This window comes from Cnephaeus nilssonii (genome assembly GCF_951640355.1).
Source record: "Cnephaeus nilssonii genome assembly, chromosome: X".
NCBI classification, from domain to species: domain Eukaryota; kingdom Metazoa; phylum Chordata; class Mammalia; order Chiroptera; family Vespertilionidae; genus Cnephaeus; species Cnephaeus nilssonii.
Genome location: NC_137071.1, coordinates 79,800,527 through 79,821,279, shown reverse-complemented (window position 1 = coordinate 79,821,279; position 20,753 = coordinate 79,800,527). Strand labels below are relative to the sequence as shown.

General features: G+C 39.8%; 2 protein-coding genes across 2 annotated transcripts in view; both read right to left on the bottom strand.

The window, feature by feature from the left end:
- Positions 1-1,565: 1,565 nt before the first annotated feature.
- Positions 1,566-3,344, bottom strand: LOC307095349 (zinc finger BED domain-containing protein 5-like; the record flags this gene model as incomplete). Its single annotated transcript, XM_079764571.1, has 2 exons — positions 1,566-2,021; positions 2,142-3,344. The coding sequence occupies 2 exons, from the start codon at positions 3,342-3,344 to the stop codon at positions 1,566-1,568; spliced, it is 1,659 nt and encodes a 552-aa protein (XP_079620697.1).
- A 984-nt stretch (positions 3,345-4,328) lies between these two features.
- Positions 4,329-20,753, bottom strand: part of ALG13 (ALG13 UDP-N-acetylglucosaminyltransferase subunit) — an 86,521-nt gene continuing 70,096 nt past the window's right edge. Inside the window, 4 exon segments of the mRNA XM_079765132.1 lie at positions 4,329-6,581; positions 9,557-9,737; positions 13,371-13,411; positions 15,067-15,252. Of these exon segments, the coding sequence (XP_079621258.1) occupies positions 6,316-6,581; positions 9,557-9,737; positions 13,371-13,411; positions 15,067-15,252 (674 nt within the window). The 3' untranslated portion in view covers positions 4,329-6,315.

The following is a 20,753-nucleotide window of genomic DNA, read 5'->3' as shown; positions in this document are numbered from 1 at the left end:
TCCTCTCCATTCCTCTCTGAAATCAATAAAAATATTTTTTAAAAATTGTTCTAATTTGCTTAACATTCTGAGTAAAATGGGAAGAAACAAGACGTTGTCTTTTGCTATACTAGTTGTCCTGAATTCTCAGTTATTATAAATGGAAGTATAAATGGCTACAAAGAGGTTTCATGCAAAATAAACTAAATCTGTCCCAGACTTAGAAAAGTCTAGATTAATTACACACACCACTCTTCCCCAACGGACTACTTCATTATATACAGAGATTTATGTCTGAACGTCTGGTGTTCACATAAAAAAATCCTGGTTTGTTTGTACTTTTATTTCCAAAGCTAATTAAAAGGTTATGCGTTGATTATAGGCCCCAAAGAAATGAAAGAGGTTTTAAATTCACAGGTCTTGAATTTCAACAGTAGAACAGATTCAATATTTTCATCTCTTCTTACTCAAGGCAGAAAACCACAATTAGTTTTGAGAATAAATATACACAGCATAAAAATGAATTATAATAGTTTTTCCTCACTATGGAAATGATTCGGCTTTCTACCTTTGGTGTGAACAGATTTATCTCAGGAAGGGGGTGAAAATAAAGGGTCCAGAACAAACCACAGTACCTTTATATTTGTATCTCCTTCCCCCAACAATTATAAATGGATAAAATTTGGTTATAACCTCAGAGGAAGAGCAGGATGTCTTTTGTAACATTAAGGACAACTAAAGCGGTAATATGTAAAAAGTCTACCACTATAGGTTGATTAAACATGTTAAGTCTTATGGTTTTTTTATTACCAGAAAAACTACTTATTATCTGGAAAATTCCTTCAAAAGACAGTGCAGCCCAGCCACCATGGCTTCAGTGGTTGAGTGCCAACCTAGGAACCAAGAGATCATGGTTTGATTCCTGGTCAGGGCACATGCCCAGGTTGCAGGATTATCCCCAGTGGGGAGCATGCAGGAGGCGGCCGATCAATGATTCTCTCTCATCATTGATGTTTCTATCTCTCTCCCTCTCTTTCTTCTCTGAAATCAATAATTTTTTTTAAAAGACAATGCAAACTTCTACAGCAGAACAGGTTACGTTCACCAGCCGAACCCCAAAAACAATAGGAGGGTCAGGGTATACTCCTTGATTATTTCTTACAGAAGATAGGAATACATAATAAGGGGATTATACTTGTATGATTTAAACCAGTGGTTCTCAACCTTCCTAATGCCACGACCCTTTAATACAGTTCATGTTGTGGTGACCCACAACCATAAAATTATTTTCGTTGCTACTTCATAACTGTAATTTTGCTACTGTTATGAATCTTAATGTAAATATATAATATGCAGGATGTATTTTCATTGTTACAAATTGAACATAATTAAAGCATAGTGATTAATCACAAAAACAATATGTAATTCTATATTGTGAAATATTTATTTCTAATTACAAATAAATGAAATTTTGTCTTCAAGCATGGTGTAGCATGGGTAACAGTCTTAATATAACAACAGTAAACTACATTGCTACATTTTGCGACAGTATGCGTAAAAAGCCAACATCAGTGCAAAGGTTGAGATTACTTCTTTCTCACCAGATCAGAAATTCTCAGGGCAGTCTTTGCAAGAGCACAACGAAGATCATATTCCACAACAAGTCTACTTCTGTATTTAGACTTGATAACCAACAAGTTGGAAAACCCTGTTTCACAAAGATATGTTGTTGGAAATGGAAGAAGGCGCAACACAGTCTCAGACAGAACAGGATATGACTGCAAACACTTGATCCAGAATTTTGTAACTGGCATTGTAGAGAAATCAGTTCTAGCGGCATCGCTGTTAATAAGTTCAATGAACTCCTCTTGTGCTGTCTCAGGAACATCTTCAACTTTGACTGTGAATGGGTTTCTGGCAAGTGCAAATGGGGTGTCAGGTAGATTTGGAAAGTACGATGAAATTTTGTCCACAAGCATGTGCAAGTGTTCTTTCACAGAAATTATCATCGTAATCCTTTTGTCTGGTTCAATGTCATGTTCCTCAAAGAAAGCAGATAAGGTAGGCAACATATAAATTTTATTTTCATCCAATTTTTTTTGCCAAAGCTGAAGTTTCATTTGCAATGATCGGATCTTTTCAGACAAATCGAGGAATGTTGCATTTGGTCCTTGCAGCGATAAATTTAACTTATTCAAGATGGCAAAGATGTCAACCAAGTAAGCTATTTTCTGCAGTTCACTTTTATTGCTGAAAAGTGCTTTGAACTGCAGTCTTGCTTTCTGATTAAAAAACGTTTTGAGTACATCACGAAGCTCAAAAACACGTTTTAAAACTTTTCCTCTCGACAACCATCTCACTTCAGTGTGAAATAACAGAGCATTGTTCGGCGCATCCAACTTGTTGCACAGTTTCAAAAACAGTCGACTGTTTAAAGTGCTCACCTTTACAAAATTGACAGAACTTATAACGCTTTTCATTACTTCTTGTAACTCTTGTGGCAGCGTCTTCATTGCTAATATTTGCCGATGAATCATACAGTGAGTTCTGATGACTTTTGGTGACTCATTCAGTACCAAACGTTGAAATCCAGATTGACATCCTAGCATAGCTGGAGCACCATCTGTGCAAACACCACAAACCTTTTCCCAAGAGATCTTATGCTCTTTCAGAAATGAACCAACTTTGTCAAATACATCACGTGCAGTAGTTGTCGTTTCAAGAGGTTTGCAAAAAAGAAACTCATCTTTAAAGTCGCCATCATTAATATACCTCACGTAAACCAGTAACTGTGAACAGTTTGCAACGTCTGTAGATTCATCAAGCTGGATACTAAATATTGGAAGTGGAGATTTAATTTCCTGGATTACCTGATCAAGAATATCAGCAGACATGTCATCTATTCTTCTGCGGACAGTGTCGTTAGATAAGGGAATTGCACTCAATTTCGTAACAAATTCGTCTCCGATCATAACTCGAACAATGTCTTTGGTCGTTGGCAACAGTAAATCCTCAGCAATGGTGTGAGGTTTCATAGCTCTGGCAATTCTAAGTGCCACCAAATATGAAGCTTCAACGGCTGCTACGTTTTGTTTGTGGTACTCGCCACCAGTGTCAAGTCTGGCTTTCTTGAGTCCATTAGCTTTGCTTCTAAAATAGTTGGTATCTTTGCCAGCAAAGCTCAGATGCTTGCTATCAAAATGGCGTTTTAGTTTGTTCGGCTTCATATATTCGGCTGATAGAACTTCACAACAAATAACACATTGCGGTTTCTCAATTCCTGCTGTAATTATTGAGGTAAAATCATACTGTAAAAAATCCTTACTATATTTTCTTTTCTTAATGTTCTTCTCTACATGATCCATTGTCATGGGATGGTTTGCTAATGAAAATAATATATAACAATAGATTTAATAATACAAAAGATGATACATGGCATAGTTCAGTCAATACAGCTCATTAAAGTTTCCTATGATTTACCATTCTCTGTGTTGTTGTTTTTACATATCTGTTACTATCACAAGGGGGCAGTATTCACATCAACCACAGCTGAATATAAAAAGGCTGATCAGCATCCAGATTAAGTTCCCATGGTACAGATTTTTTTTTTTTGCAGTAGTTGATGATTTTACAGTACATGATTTTACATTTACCCAGTAATTATAATTCATGAAGTGCTGTTTTACCTCCAATACTGCTGCTTTCAACACAGTAGCTGCTTTTAACAGAGTAGCTGCTTTCAAACAGCAGCTGCTTTCTACACAGTAGCTGCTCTCTACACATGTGTGACTGGTCCGCATAAGTACTTTATGGCGCCAACCCTGTCACATACACCTGTATTTGTATGGGGTGTATGTGATGGGGTTGCGCGATGATTTCATCACGCCGGGTACTCTTATGTGGGCGTATCTGCATGTGGGTGGACCCGCCTGGAGATGGATATAGGAGCAGTGTCTTGGTTCCTAAGACCATCGGAAATATGTGTTTTCCGATGGTCTTAGGTGACCCCTGTGAAAGGGTCGTTCGACCCCCAAAGGGGTCACGACCCACAGGTTGAGAACCGCTGATTTAAACAGACCATAAATACTGTTGACTTAAACACCAGCAACAGTGACAATTAGGTTTATCATTAATCTTTGGTTTAACTTAATAATAAGCATCTCATTAAATTGTGTTAATTAGTAATGGAACTCAAGGGAAGGCAGTAACCTACAAGTTTAAAATAAAAACAAATCAATTAGAAGCCTAAGGGAAATGTGCTTGTCTTAAAACCAAACAATTCCCAGACCCACATTTTCTAGACTACAATCTTCTAAAACACCCCTTAGAAGCTAATTAGTGAACCATTGACAAAAGTTGAAGATACAAAACAATCATTTGCTGTGAGTTATGTATATTTCAGAAATGTTAGCATGTTTGAAAAATGTTGAAGAGGGGGTTAACTCCATATTTTAAGCTTGGCTAAAATAAACCTTTACTTTAAAACATAAAACAATTTGCCCTAACCGGTTTGGCTCAATGGATAGAGCGTCGGCCTGCGGACGGAAGGGTTCCAGGTTCAATTCCGGTCAAGGGCATGTGCCTTGGTTGCGAGCACATCCCCAGGAGGGAGTGTGTGCAGGAGGCAGCTGATCCATGTTATTCTCTCATCGACGTTTCTAACTCTCTCTCTCCCTTCCTCTCTGTAAAAAATCAATAAAATAAATAAAAAAAAACACATAAAACAATTTGTAGGCTGCACAAATTGAGAATTCAGGAGGTTAGCAGAGAAGATAAACATTAACACATAGAGGAAGGTTGTTATAAAGATCAGCACACTATTGTTCATCTTTTTCTTTTTTTACTACAGTTGTCAGATGCCAACTTGTAGAGCAAGCACTTACAAAACCAGCTCCATGTCTATTATGAAGCAGAAACCTTAAATAGTGCACTGATTTGGAACTCATTAATATCAATCATCTTGAGACTAGTACACTGAAGATAGAATATATTATTTGCAATGGATGCCATTCCAATTCTTTCAACTGTTCAAGTACCTTGAGTTCTGAGGTATTTTGACCTGGGGTATAACTGAAGGTAGGCAAGGACAAAGTGATTCACATGCATAAATAACCATTTAAAAAGGCAATATAAACAGGTTTTTGTGGCAATGAAAGAACACTTTAAAAATAGCTGGTTGTCAGTTGAGCTATAGCAAAGTATTCAAGATGAATTACCGCACAGAGGAGAACTGATGAGTACAGAAAATCTTGTGTCCTTTATGTAGATGAAAGGGAGAAGATAGGCTGATAAAATATGTCTCACAGAAAGTTAGAGATAAGGTGGGCCTGGAGAGATACAAGATAAGTCTAAAAACAAAAATGGAAAGATTTGACAAATATTGGAAGTATAGGACAATGAGAAAGTAAGTCTAGATTGAAGTTCCATAAGAGAGTGAACAGATTTAAAAAAAACAACAACAGAAATACAACCTAAAAAGGATCATTCTCAAGGGGAAAAAAACACAACAGATATGGCAGTATGGATTGCAATGTCTTGAGATTAAATAACATTTCAACTGGCTCTGCCAGTTCATGCTATAAATTCACATGCTTTTGCAACCCAAATACTAGTGAAAAAACATATTAAAACAATCAAATGTCTGGTACTCTGTGTTACCATGAAAAAGCAGAAATGAAGAAAATCCCACTCATTTTAGCAATTTTAAATGCTATTTTTTATTTACTGCTAACTGTGCGAAGGATACCAATTCAATACTGTGCAGTAAAAGTTACATAAATCCAACATTAAACAATAGCATATGGGATAAATCTAAAGCAGAGCACCATGTGCCTTCGAAACTGATAAATATCACAGAACGCAACTCAGTTCAGACTATTCTTAAGAAACCCAAAGAGCTCTCATTTAATATTGTTAGTCACCCAGAAACAACTGCTCTTGATTTTGCTTTATCTTCTAGAGAAAAGTGGAAGTTAATAGAATTTTATAGTTTAATCTGATGTGTGACATCTAAACCAAGGAAATAGTTTGTATGACTTATTCCTTTTATCAACTGACAAGCTGGCTGACAGGAAGACAGCTGAATACAACGAAGTATGCTCAACATGAGGCTAGTTATACATTCATCTCAATTTCCTTATTCACAACCCAAAGTAATATTCCTTTATTTTAAAGTACTGTTTTAAATCAAAAGATAAAATAATCTTAAAGATGGATACAATAGTAACCACTCTAACCACCTAAATCACTTACTTAAACACTAACATAGAACAGTTTTTAAAAAAATCAAAACAGCAAGAAAAATGGCAGTGCAAGAATACATCATACTGATGAATCTTACATATTCCGAGGTACAAAATGAGAAGGTGAGGGAGGTGAAGCAATATAGCCAACTGGGCCAGGATTCATAGCACCAAGAATGTGAGGAGAACCACCATATGCTGCACCAATGGGATGCCAAGGGGCAACATAGGAAAACTCCGGCATAACAGGAAGGCAGGAATCAAAACCCGGCAAAGTTGGCTGCCCACAGTGATCTGCCATCACTGGATAATAGACTGTTCCATGAGGGACAGATGCAGGGTCAGCATTTGGAAAAGTACCTGAAACAAATACTGCATTTAGTACACTTTATATACAAAGATTCATTAAACGAAACTATAAATGAATGTTTTTACATGTAAAAATGAAATTAGCACTAACTATAGTAAAGATCACAGAAATTGCAGCAGGAGCAGTTTAGATATAAAATCTGACTAAAACAGACTACTGAAAGATTATATGAACATTTCCTAATTGGGAAAAAAATTATACACACACATGTGCATCTTATAATATGTCAAATGTATTCTACCTAGTGATAGCTATCTTTCTGGGATGATTTTTGCACCAACAGACTAAATACATAAACATTTGCTAGAATCCTTCTAGTCAACTAAATTCTAATAAGAGTTGCTCACAACCAAGTTAGCCAATAGTTTTCCAGTATAACACATACCATCCAGATGACTATTTTGTATTACTTTTGCAATTAAAAACTCAATGTCTATATAGCCTTGTCTACACTTCAAGGTATAGTCCTGAAGGACATTTAAACATTTAAGTGCCACCTCTTGAATGTCATTAAGATCCTAGCATAAATTCAATTTAACAGCAGTTTTACTACCATGAGTCAGTTTCAGTGGAAATAGATGTTGTTGTGACCTTGCTATATAGTAACTATATAAATATTATACAAAAAGGAGTCCTTAATTATTTGTGATAACTTAGATTAGCTCATTCTGTGAAATTAAGTCCACCACTGTCTCATGGTTTACTATAAATAAAAAATAGCTCTATAAAAGGTATCTGGCACAAAAATGCAATAAAGGTTGATACTTTAATTTTTATTATCATGGGACACATCACACCACCATACTAGGAATAAGATTCTATAGTGCTAATATTCCAAAACCATTAATATGCTTTAAAAAAGGGAGGAGAGAAAGGAAATTCACATTCCTCACATGCACCAGGCACAGTATACTTATACATAAGGTCTCTATTCATTCTTATAACAACCCCGGGAAGTTAGGTATTTCCTGTTTTACAGAAAATTAGACTTAGGGAGGCTAAGTAACTTAGCCAAGATCACAACCATTGAGTAGCAGTGCTGGAATGAGAAACACATTTCGTTCGGTTAGTCCACACTATATCTTCTTAACTCCAGCTGATTCTTTCCAAGAAGGGCCATGCAATGATCCTATTCTAAATCCTACAAAATGCCTCCCCATCTATATTATACTGTGAAATCATAGACAAAGCAACCATCCTTTTCAGTCTTGAGATTCCTTTACACTTAAAGATTGAGGATCCCAAATACCTTTTGTTTATGTGGCTTATATTTATAAATATTTACCATATTAAGCATTAAACTGAGAAACTGAAAAATATTAATTCATGTAAAAATAAGCCCTTAATGTTAACACAAATTCTTTATGCAAAATGCATTTATTATCCTAAACAAAAGAAAACTGTGTCATAAGTGGCATTGTTTCACACTTGTGCAAGTTTCTAATGTATGGTTTAATAGAAAACAGCTGGATTCTCATATCTGCTTCTGTATTTAATCTATTATGATATGCTGTTTTGGTTGAAGTATATGAAGAAAATCTGGCTTCATACAGATATGTACTTGGAAAAGAGAAGTCTTTTAGTAAGTAGATCATTATTGTAGATCTTTGATGCTACAACAAAACTAGGTAAGTAGTAGATTCTTATACATCAACTAGAGGCCCGGTGCACGAAATTCATGCACTTGGGGGGGGTCCCCTCAGCCAGGCTGCACCCTCTCGCAGTCTGGGAGCCCTCAGGGGATGTCTGACTGATGGCTTAGGCTCACTCTCTGCGGGGAGTGGGACTAAGCCAGCAGTCAGACATCCCGCCACTGTCGCTGTGCTCGCCAGCCATGAGCCCGGCTTTTGGCTGAGTGGTGTTCCCCCTGTGGGAGTGCACTGACCACCAGGGGGCAGCTCTTGCATTGAGCATCTTCCCCCTGGTAGTCAGTGTGCGTAATAGCGACCAGTCGTTCCACCATTCAGTCTATTTGCATATCAGCCTTTTATTATATAGGATAGCAATGCAAATTTTTCATACTTTGTTAATATGAAAATCAGTTTTATCTTGCATTTTTGATAAATCTTTTATAAAATGATGTACAGGTAACATCATGCATTGGTAACTGGGAAAATATTATTTCACTGAGTTATGCAGTTTGAGACCATGAGAATAGTTGCTTTGTCTATGAGTTCCCAAATGCTGACACCATTACATTACACATTGTAGAAAACACATTCATTAATAGCCCCAAGCTGTTAAAGTCATGGTGGTAGATACAAGTTTTCCAAAATTTTAACCTTCATTTGAAATTTTTATCTTAGACAACAAATATTGTCAGTTGTTTTTCTTAAAGTGGCAGGCTCATGCTGTTCATTTGAGAAAATGTATGCCAGATCCCCCAGTCTGAATAACCATTGTTTGTCTATCATTCTTTCAAGCAAAAATAGTGTTCCATGAAAAAAGCCACCTAGTTCATCTCAGAACTCAACCTCATAAATCTTTTAAGTTAACCATATTTCAGTATGCAGAGTGCCTAATGACTACTTCCCAGTGTTTTCAAACAGAATAAGTACAATTATTCAAAGACAAATATTTAATAAAAATAAAAATATCACTGATGAAGTAAAAAAAAAAAAAGTCAAACTGGAATTTTTTATCATGAGAGTGTGGCAGTGAGGAAATCATTGATTCCTTACATAGCTTGGTGCCTCTGCCTTGATTTGTGTTTATGTGCCAGCAGTTTTACCCACCTCTGATTTTTACACCCTTAATGCAAATGTAACAGAGTGAAAGGGACAAAGAAAATCTGTGTATTATGATGAATACTTCTGGCCTCAGAGGGTCTGAGGGCACCCATGTACCATCCTTTGAGAAACAATGATCTAGTATTTGGACCTAACACAATATCTGAAGGCCATTATTAAATATACACAATAAAATCCAACTGTCTTTCTTCCAGGCAATCTCATTACATGCTCACCATTTGTTGATGCTTCTACCTGCACACCATCTTGTCTTCCCACATCACTGTACAACTGAGGAATGGTCTGATCTACCATAGTAGGTGTCTCAGTATAGATGGGATAATTCTCTACGTGAAAATGCTGCTGCTGCATCTGTGGCACACAGACCATGGAGTGCCAGTAGTTGTGATGATAGCACTTGGGCAAGAAAGGGAAAAAACAAACACTTTAAGAAAATGTCCATTTTCTTAAAGTAGTACAGTTCCTGTCTAAAAAAATAAGTTGGGCCATACTTTTCAAGAGGGGTAACAATGATTTTTTTGACCTAAAAGATATAGAAAACCTATTCTCTATTACAACTTTAAGATCTTTTGCAGCATCTGTATTTCATATTTAGACTTAGAAATTCTTTTAGGAAAGCACCTGAAGGAAATTAGAGATATATACAATGACATGCATACAGAGATGCCTTTCATAGCACTATTTTCAAAAGCAAAAACGCATTAAACAACCTAAATATTAAACAACAGAGGACTACATGAATGAATTATGATATATCCATGATGGAACACAATACAGGAAATTTAAAAAGTCATACTGTCAAATATTTTTTAAACACTCATATTATTGCCCTAGCCAGTTTTGCTCAGTGGATAGAGCATTGGCCTGTGGACTAAAGGGTCCCAGGTTCGATTCTGGTCTAGGGCACATGCCCAGGTTTTGGGCTTGATGCCCTATAGGGGGCGTGCAGGAGGCAGCCGATCAATGATTCTCTCTCATCATTGATATTTCTATCTCTCTCTCCCTCCCTTCCACTCTGAAAGCAATCTTATATAATAAAGAGGTAATATGCAAATTGACCATCACACCCTCACACAAGATGGCCGCCCCCATGTGGTCACAAGATGGCCACCACAAGATAACCAGCAGGGGAGGGCAGTTAGGGGCAACCAGGACAGCAGGGGAGGGCAGTTGGGGGGAACCAGACCTGCAGGGGAGGGAGGGCAGTTGGGGGGGACCAGGCTGACAGGGGAGGGCAATTAGGGGCGACCGGGCCGACAGGGGAGCAGCTAGGTGTCGATCAAGCTGGCAGGGGAGTGGTTAGGGGGTGATCAGGCTGGCAGGCAGAAGCGGTTGGGGGCAATCAGGCAGGCAGGCAGGCGAGCTGTTGGGAGCCAGCAGTCCCAGATTATGAGAGGGATGTCTGACTGCCGGTTTAGGCCCAATCCTTGTGGGCCTAAACCGGCAGTCGGACATCCCCCGAGGGGTCCTAGATTGGAGAGGGTGCAGGCTGGGCTGAGGGACACTGCCCCCTGTCCCCCGTGCACAAATTTCATGCACCAGGTCTCTAGTAAAAATATGTTTAAAAACAACAAAAAACCCGCTCATATTATTAAAATTTCACAAAATTACAATCATAGTCCACATTTTGTAAAATAAACTGAAAAATGTATAAACTGAAAAATGTATCAAAGTATATTGTGATTATACAGATAATTTTGGTTTTCTTTATACCATAGCATTTTTCAGATGTACTACAATGAAGGCTATTCCACTCAATATAAAAATTATTAATATATTTTTCTGTATTTCCTTATATTCCCATGATGTTAAATACAGGTAGAATATTTTAAAATGCTTCAGCCTTGTGGAATGAATTAGAACATTTCCACATCCTATCTAATAAAAGAGTAATATGCAAATTGACCATACCTCCGCTACACCCTCAAGCCACGCCCACCAGCCCAATCAGGAGCAAGTATGCAAATTAACCCAACCAAGATGGCTGCAGCCACAGAGAGAGTAGGAGGCTTGGGGTTCCCTGGCAATGGAGGAAGCCAAGCTTTCCGCACACCCTGGTGGGCCCAGGCCTACACTCAAGGCTACAAAGTTTCAATTATACAAGATAAATAAATCCCAACAAAAATGGCGGCAGCCACAGAGCTGGAGAGAGAGCAGGAAGCTTGAGTTGCCCCTGGCGATGGAGGAAGCCAAGTTTCCTCAGCCCTGGCCAGCCTTGGCCTCCACTTAAGGCTACAAAGTTTCAATTATAGAAGATAAGTAAATCCCAGATATCAGGGCCTCCGCTTGGGTCACCGGGGGGCGAGGCCGGCCTGCAAACCACCATATGCCCTTCACCCAGGCTGCCCCACGCACCAAGGGAACCCCCACCCTGATCCGGGACACCCTTCAGGGCAAACCAGCTGGCCCCCACCCGTGTACCAGGCCTCTATCCTATCTAATCCAATATAATAAAAGAATAATATGCAAATTGACTGTCACTCCAACACACAAGATGGCTGCCCCCATGTGGTCAAAGATGACTTCCCCCATGTGGACACAAGATGGCCACCACAAAATGGCCAGCAGGGGAGGGCAGTTGGGAGGGGCCAGGCCTGCAAGGGAGGGCAGTTGGGGGCGATCAAGCCTGCAGGGGAGGGCAGTTAGGGGTGACCAAGCCTATAGGGAAGGGCAGTTGGGGGGAACCCAGGCCTGCAGGGGAGAGCAGTTTGGGGGGACCAGGCCTGCAGGGGAGGGCAGTTAGGGGTGACCAGGCCTGCAGGGGAGGGCAGTTAGGGGTGACCAGGCCTGCAGGGGAGGGCAGTTAGGACCAGGCCTGTAGGGGAGCATAGTTAGGGGCAAACTGGCTGGCAGGGGAGCAGTTAGGCATCAATCAGGCTGGCAGGGGAGTGGTTAGGGGTGATCAGGCTGGCAGGCAGAAGCAGTTAGGGGCAATCAGGAAGGAAGGCAGGCGAGCAGTTGGGAGCCAGCAGTCCTGGATTGTGAGAGGGATGTCCGACTGCCCGTTTAGGCCGATCCTACCAGAATTGGGCCTAAACGAGCAGTCAGATATACCTCGAGGGGTCCCAGATTGGAGAGGGTGCACGCTGGGCTGAGGGACACCCTGCCCGCCCCCCACCTCTAGTGTGACTATAATCATCTAACATAACTGAAGTGGCAAGAAGTTTATTTTTTCAATTCTCAAAATTTCTTCTATGAAATATAGTCTCAAAGAACAAAAAAACCCACTCCATAATCTTAATTTATAAATGTCTCGCAGTTGGAGAAGATAATTTTCTGGAAATTATATGTCCAAGGTTTTAAGGAAATCAGTGTCTGGGAATATTAACTACTCTGAGCATTATCCAGGAGACTATCTAGATTACTATCTGCCAAATATTAAGATGCATCATTACTTTTCAGGAAATATACCATCTTGTTATGTCAGAAGACAAGTGTATCTCAGGGGGAAAATGATCCCTGAAAGAATAAAATAAAAGAGGCCTTACCTGAAATCAGAGACACCTTTCAGTGATACTAAGGTATTTGTCAGTACTCACATTTTACAACTCAGGAGAGTGATGAAAATAAAGTGTTTTGAAAATACCTATGACTATGCAAGTGCTTAAAAATATTACAGTTCTTTAAATGTCTAAATTTGTCAGGTTACTTTTCACATGAAATACAGAAATAGCCATAAAAATATTTTAAGCAGGATAAATAACCCAATTATTATTTTGAGACAGAAAAACATAGTCAAGTGTTGGCACATGATGTTAAATATGGAGGCCAATATGTGCTAAAGTTGTGCTGCTTAGAGTCTGCTCACCACAATTTAACAACTATATTATAAGAGAAACAGAAGTACTAGGAGGATAAAGTAGAAAAGTGACCTATATCATCTTCAGAGATATTTTATAACAACAGAAATAAAACTTTTAGGGCCTTCACGATATTCGTGACTGAAAGTTCAAGAGTCTGATTATCAAAACAGCATCTACTGTATTTTTCATAAAGAGTTTATAAAAGCAATTTTAATAGGACTCTTACCTGCAATCCCAGATTGAAATAGTACTGCAAAACTTTTGTATCTAAAATTAAAAATTTTAATTTTAGTGACTACATGATATAAACAATTAGAACTACCATTTAAAAGCGTTTCTATTTAAGTATTAAGGTAGATAACTAATGTAGTCTCCCGACATCAACTCACCACTCAAATCTACCTTACAGTAAATGACCATTTACCTACAACAACAGGTAAGGTCATTTTCTGATCCAAGGTTTAAATCACCAAATATATATTCTATTTCTATTCTTAATATTAGCAAATATTACAGAAATGCCACTCTACTAATATTTAAGAAGAATCCGGTAAAGGCATTTTCTTGCTCATCCCAAGGCTAAAATTTTACTTCAATACAAATGTACTACCTAAGCAATCATATTGGTTCTCAGATGATGAAGCTACTACATAGTACCAATTAAATGCTCTATTAATACTGAGATATAAGTGATGCCTATGGAGATAACTACTACTTACAAAGTAATTTACTTTGGTTTTAGTTAACACGACTAACCACCAGTAGAACTCCAAAAAGAGGAGGTAATGAGCAAGGTAACTCAAAATAAGTTAAATTATAAGGTGATAAAATTTCTCCAGATATCATATATCCATAGCAATATTATTCACAATAGCAAAAAAGTGGAAACAACCCAAATGTCTATCAACCAATAGATAATAAAATGTGGTGTTATCCATACAATGGAACATTAGTCAGCCATAAAAAGAAATGAAGTACTAATACATGAAACACTGTTAACAGAATAGGAAATTAAGAAGAGTTAATATTTTATATGGCCGGGAGATAAAAATGACTACTTCATCATAGTTAGGTTTTAAGTGAAAGTAAGAAAGCCAAGGGAAAATGACTACCAAGTAACTAGAGACAAGTACCTGAAACTTCAAAGGCCAGGGTTAGATAGATTTAGGAATAATCTACATAAAGGTGATACTGAAATTTTAAGGCACAGAAAAAGAACAGAATAGAGTTGAAGATGATATTGGTGACTACCTTAGGGGCTGGAAAAAAATAACAAAAAAGAATAGAGAATCAGCTAGAAAATTCAAGAGAATGTTATAAGCAAAGAAAGTATAAAGCTACAAACAATTTTCAACTACAATTCTCTTTTGAGAAACACTGCCAAACTGAGGGGTAACAAAGAACATCCAATGGAAAGCTACTCCTTAGTTTAATTATAGAAACAAGTATACATGGCTGAGATCCAAGGCATATTAGACCCCTAATTCCTAAAAAACAAAACAACCTTATTCCAAGTCTTGAAAATTCGGTTGGAATCCCAAATATTAAAAGTCAAAGATCATAAAAATTTCATATAATTGTGGTAAGAATTTAAGAAAATGGAGAAAATTTTGTATTGATTCCTGCTTCTCAAGAAAAACAGTTGAGAGAACAAAGACATCAAGTTGAGAATCATCTCCAAGGCAGACATAGCCACCAAAAAGGAGCAGTAGGAGTGAACTCAACCATCTACTTCTTGATTATGCAGAAGATATTCTCAGCTTTCAGTTGCTCCTTTCCTTAGTCACTTACTTAGCATTATGCTCTCAGGTCAATTTCCTTTTGGTACCCCAACCTACTCCTATTGGTTAACCAGAGTTATGCTCTAAAAAAAAAAATCCCAGATGTAAATAACCCTTATCCAAGTCTCAAAATCCACTCACCTTGAGGCAGATCACTGCCACTTGGATCACAGGAATAAGGTGGAGGTGGTGGTGGTAAGTTTGAAGCCTCTCCCACCTCAAGAGGAAAAGGAGGAGGTAGAGGAGGAGGAAATGGAGGTGGTGGCAGAGGCGCAGCAACAGCAGGCACATGAGCAGAGAGGTATGGATAGGATGGTGAAACAATCACTAAAAAGGAAACAAAACATAAAGTAACAATGCATAACTGTAAGTTCATCTATTTCTTCTGTGTCCCAGCATGGTCAAATGGCTCAAATTCTTATGGTTTGACTTAAAAACCAACACTTGGAAGATGAATTGCTCCATATTCTCTTAGACATGCCAGCTGAAAACTAGTTCATTACAGGTCATTTTCAGTTAAGGAAATTACTTGAAATTGGAAGGAAAAACTGGAAATTTCAGAACTTTGACTATCAAGACTTGGAATATCAGCTAACAGATACATAAATAAAATATCAGTAAAGCAAATTTACTTTAGCTTAATAAAAAGGTAAAGAAGTTGTCAGCCATTGGAAATTCTTAGTCAAATCATAAGAAGATGCAGAAGCTAATAAGAGAGACTAATTTGCACAGACTAATATTTGAAGGTTTCTATTTCATAGCATCAGAGGAGTATCAGGACAGGCTAGGTAAAATACGTTATACCTGTAACTTTCTTTTTTTAAAATTTATATTTATAGTTGAAAGTATTACAGATGTCCCCTTTGTTTTTTTATTTTTCTCATTGACCCCTTCCACCCCTCACCCATCCCTCCCAAGCCTTTATCACACTATTGTCTGTGTCCATGGGCTATGCATATCCTATATAATCCTATATAATAAAGACCTAATATACAAATGGTCGTTAAGCCCTTGTGCCCTCACGCCGGGGCCAGGGGATCTGAGGCCGTGCCCCGCGCCTGGTGCCAGGCCGGGGGACCTGAGGCTGCACCCCCCACCCGGCAGGGCTTGACAGGGGACCTGATGTTGTGCACCCTGCCCGGCCCCAGGATGAGGGAGCTGAGGCTGCACCCCCCGCTCTGCGGGGCTTGACAGGGGTGGGGCTAGGCAGGTATGGGTCTCGCGCAATTTTGAGGCCCACACGTGGGCGGGGACTTTGCTCTGGGTCCCGCAGCGCACCCGACTCTGACAGGAGGGAGATTGTCATATACATTTTACTAATTTTCTTTCATCTCTGACACTTCTATTAAAGAGAAAGGGCAAATAGCAATATTAAAATATGTCCTCTAATTAATCCCCTTTTAATTTGTACTAGTTTTGTGCACTGGGCCACTAGTATGCATATAATTTCCGAAGTTAATATCTCTCCCCCACCTCCACTTTAACTCTGTATACTTGTTACTATAGTTTAAAACAAATACTCACTTAGGAGTTTTAAAGTTTTTGATATAAGAAATTAAATTATGATTATATTTAAATATTAATACATTACTCTATGATAAAAAAGGGAAACAATATGGTTCCAACCTAGTAAAAATAAGTATCCTACCTAATAATAGACAAATATGCAAATTGACCATATCTCCGACACATCCACAAGCCACGCCCACCATCCAATCAGAGCGAGCATGCAAATTAACCCAAACCAAGATGGCTACAGCCACAGAGAGCAAGGTTTCCTAAGTAACAGAGGAAGCCAAGCTTTCCACCTGCCCTTGCCAGGCCTAAGCCTCCACTCAAGCTACAAAGTTTCAATTATAGAAGGTAAACAAATTCAAACAAATGGCGGCAGAATGGAGCTTGAGAGAGCAGGCCAGGGTTGCCGGCGGCAACAGGGGAAGCAAAGCTTTCCACACACCCTGGCCGGGCCCACCGCTTAAGGCAACAAAGTTTCAATTATAACCCCAACACAAATGGCTGCTGGCCTTGGAGGGAGCCCCAGGATTGGCTCTGCTCCAGGCTACAAAGTTTCAATTGTAGAAGGAAAATAAATTCCAGATACCAGGGCCTCTGCTTGGGTTGCCAGGGGATGTGGCCGGCCTGCAAACCACCACAGGCCCCTGGCTCAGGCCGCCCCACACCCCAAGGGAACCCGCACCTGATCCGGGACACCCTTCAGGGCAAACCAGCTGGCCCTCACCCCTGTACCAGGCCTCTATCCTATCTAATAAAAGAGTAATATACAGATTGATCATCACTGCAACACACAATATAGCTGCCCCCATGTGGTCAAAGATTCTGCCCCCATGTGGACACAAGATGGCCACCACAAGATGGCCAGCAGGAGAGGACAGTTGGGAGGCACCCGGCCTGCAAGGGAGGGCAGTTGAGAAGGACCAGGCCTGCAAGGGAGGGCAGTTGAGAGGGACCAGGCCTGCAAGGGAGGGCAGTTGGAGGTGATCAACCCTGCAGGAGAGGGCAGTTAGGGGTGACCAGGCCGGCAGAGGAGGGAAGTTGGGGGCAAACAGGCTGGCAGCAGAGTGGTTAGGGGGTGATCAGACTGGCAGGCAGAAGCAGTTAGGGGCAATCAGGAAGACAGGCAGGCAAGCAGTTGGGAGCCAGCAGTCCTGGATTGTGAGAGGGATGTCCAATCCCAGTCGGACATCCCTCCAGGGGTCCCAGATTGGATAGGGTACAGGCTGAGCTGAAGGACAACCCCAGCATCCCTGCTACCGCACCCAGCATCCCTGCTACCGATAGCAGGAGCCGACCCCCAGTGGTTTCCTGCCATCGGTGCAGGCTCCCCGCTGGTGCCCAAGGCCTGGAAAGCCTCGGGCGGCTTTCCCGGCCTTGGGCTCGGCCGCACCCAGCGTCCCTGCTACCGATCGCAGGAGCCGACCCCCAGTGGTTTCCTGTGATCGGTGCAGGCTCCCCGCTGGTGCCCAAGGCCCGGAAAGCCTCCGCCCCAGGCTTTCTTGGCCTTGGGCTCGGCGGCACCCAGCGTCCCTGCTACTGATCGCAGGAGCCGACCCCCAGTGGTTTTCCTGCGATCGGTACAGGCTCCCCTCTGGTGCCCAAGGCCGGGAAAGCCTCCACCCGAGGCTTTCCCGGCCTTGGGCTCCGCCACACCCCAACGTCCCTGCAACGGTTTCCTGGTGGGCGTGGTTGGTGGGCGTGGCTTGGGCGTAGCGAAGGTGCGGTCAATTTGCATATTTGTCTATTATAAGGTAAGATAACCGATTCATTTTTAAGAACTTTAACCAATGATCTTTACTTCTGTTAATCAATGTCACTTCCAAGAAGGAAAACTATTCTGTTATAAAAGAAGTTCTTAATTATTTTTTTAAATTTAATTTAAAATTTTCCATCACCATTTATCCCCTCTATGCCCTCTTCCACCTCCACTGACACCCCCCCCCCCCCCCCCGGTGTTCAGGTCCATGAGTTCTTTCACTTTTTTTCTCAATCCCTCCCCCTCAATACACCTGTACACACCCCTACACAGACAAACACACACAGAGACAGATGCACCCCCTGAGCAAGCAGTCTATCTATGAATCTGTTTCTATTTTGCTTGGTAGTACAGTTTGTTCATTAGATTCCACATGAGTGAAAACATATGGCACTTGTCTTTCTCTGACTGGCTTATTTCACTTATAAACAGCTCTTAATTGTTAAGGTTACTAATAGCAGGATAGAATTATATGAAACTAGAGGCCCGGTGCACAGATTCAGGCACTGGTGGGGTCCCTCAGCCTGGCCTGTGCCCTCTCGCAATCCGGGACCCCTTGGGGGGTCGCAGAGCCGGTTTCAGCCCGATCCCCACAGGCCAGGTCGTGGGACCCCACCAGTGCATGATGCCTCTAGTATGCATATAAGATCTTTGGTTAATCTCTTCCCGAACCCCCTTCCCCCCTTCCCTCTGAGATTCATCAGTCTGTTCTATGTTTCCATGACTGTGGTTTCCGCTCCTGTGCCCCCTGGTGGTCAGTGCATGTCTTAGCTACTGGCTGGTTGGCTGGTCACTTAGGCTTTTATATGTATCGATTACCTGCAACTACTTAAGGTTCTTACACTGTAAGCATTGTTCCTTTAACTAAGACAAATTCAATTATAGCTTAGTAGTATTTTTTTTGAAAATGTACCTGATGTTAAACACTATGTACTTTCTGCATTGCCCAGACATCATTATTACAAGGAGATAGTTCTTCTGTTTTTTATTTATTTTACTTTTTTTTCTTTATTGATTAAGGTATTACATATGTGTCCTTATCCCCCCCATTGCCCCCACCCCCTGCTCATGCCCTCACCCGCCCTGGTGTCTGTGTCCATTGGTTATGCTTATATGCATGTATACAAGTCCTTTAGTAGTTCTTCTGTCTTTTAGACTAAATAGTACAGTATGGTCAAGATATGGGGCCAGTGACTTAAAATAAAAATAATCTGGTTTTGTGAGTTTATTTGTAAAAATGAAAGTAATTTAGATTTGTTCTCCTCATAATAGATGGTTTTAAGTAAGTTTTATCCATTCAGAACTCTTTGTTTTTATGGACAAAAAAGAACATGGTTTCTTATTTAGTTGTATATGTCTTAAATAAATATGTAAAGTAACAACCAAATGTTATTAGAATTATTCCTTTAGCATTTATCATTTTTAACTATTTTATTTCTTTGTGTGAAATTTTAGTCAAAAGTGGTTGAGATGTTAACAATATTCTTTGAAAGACTAAAGGGTTTATAAATGTTTGAGTTATCACTCAAACATTTCTAAAAAATATAAAACAATAAAATATTTTTTTCTAAAAAATAAAACAAAGTAATTCAATTACTAAGTTTTATTATTGGGTTAACTACACTATAATTTTTAACTCTAAGAAGTACACAAAGTTTAGTCTCATTCAATAAAGTTGTTTAAATTCAGAGTTTTAGAAAACTTAGTTTAGTACAGCAACTGCCCACACAAGCTGAATATATTATTCTGGTAATTTAGCTGGAGAAATTTCAGGCCAAGTATTAGGAATAACCCACATTTTTTCATTTACCGATATAAATATTAATGATACAATTACCTATACCCTTTAAACAGTTGCAGGCTAAGAGTAAAAGGAGGTCTGTTTTTTAGGATAATTTAAAACTTGATAAAAGCTCTTTGGGGGTGATTCTTTCTTGACTATAGAGGTTATACAACTCTATTAACTGTCAAAACACATAGAACTGGGCACTAAAAAAATAAATTTTATTATATATACACTGACTGGCCAGATTATGATGATCTCTGAATGCATAATAATCTGGCCACTCAGTGTGTGCGTGTGTGTGTGTGTGTGTGTATTAGAGGCCCGGTGCATGAATTCGTGCATGGGTGGGGTCCGGCCAGCCTGGCCAGGGGCAGGGGACATGGGCAGTTGGCCGGCCTGCCTGCTGGTCGAACTCCTGGTCAAGGAGACAATTTGTATATTATCCTTTTATTATATAGGATATACACTAAGTGGCCAGATTATTATACATTCAGATATCATAATAATCTGGCCACTGTGTAAATTAAAGAGTAAATTTTAAAAATTTGCTCAACTAACTGTTTTGAAGTTTTGTCATGCATGCGTAAGTCTACATAAGTCGAGGTTTTGGAAGAGGAATTTAATTTTTAGAGTATCTCCAAATGCTCTAAAGGCTTTATGAATTTGCTTTCTATAAAATAACTAGAGGCCCGGTGCATGAAATTCATACACTCAGAGGTGGTCCCTCAGCCTGGCCTGTGACCTCTCACAGTCCGGGAGCCCTTGCGGGGA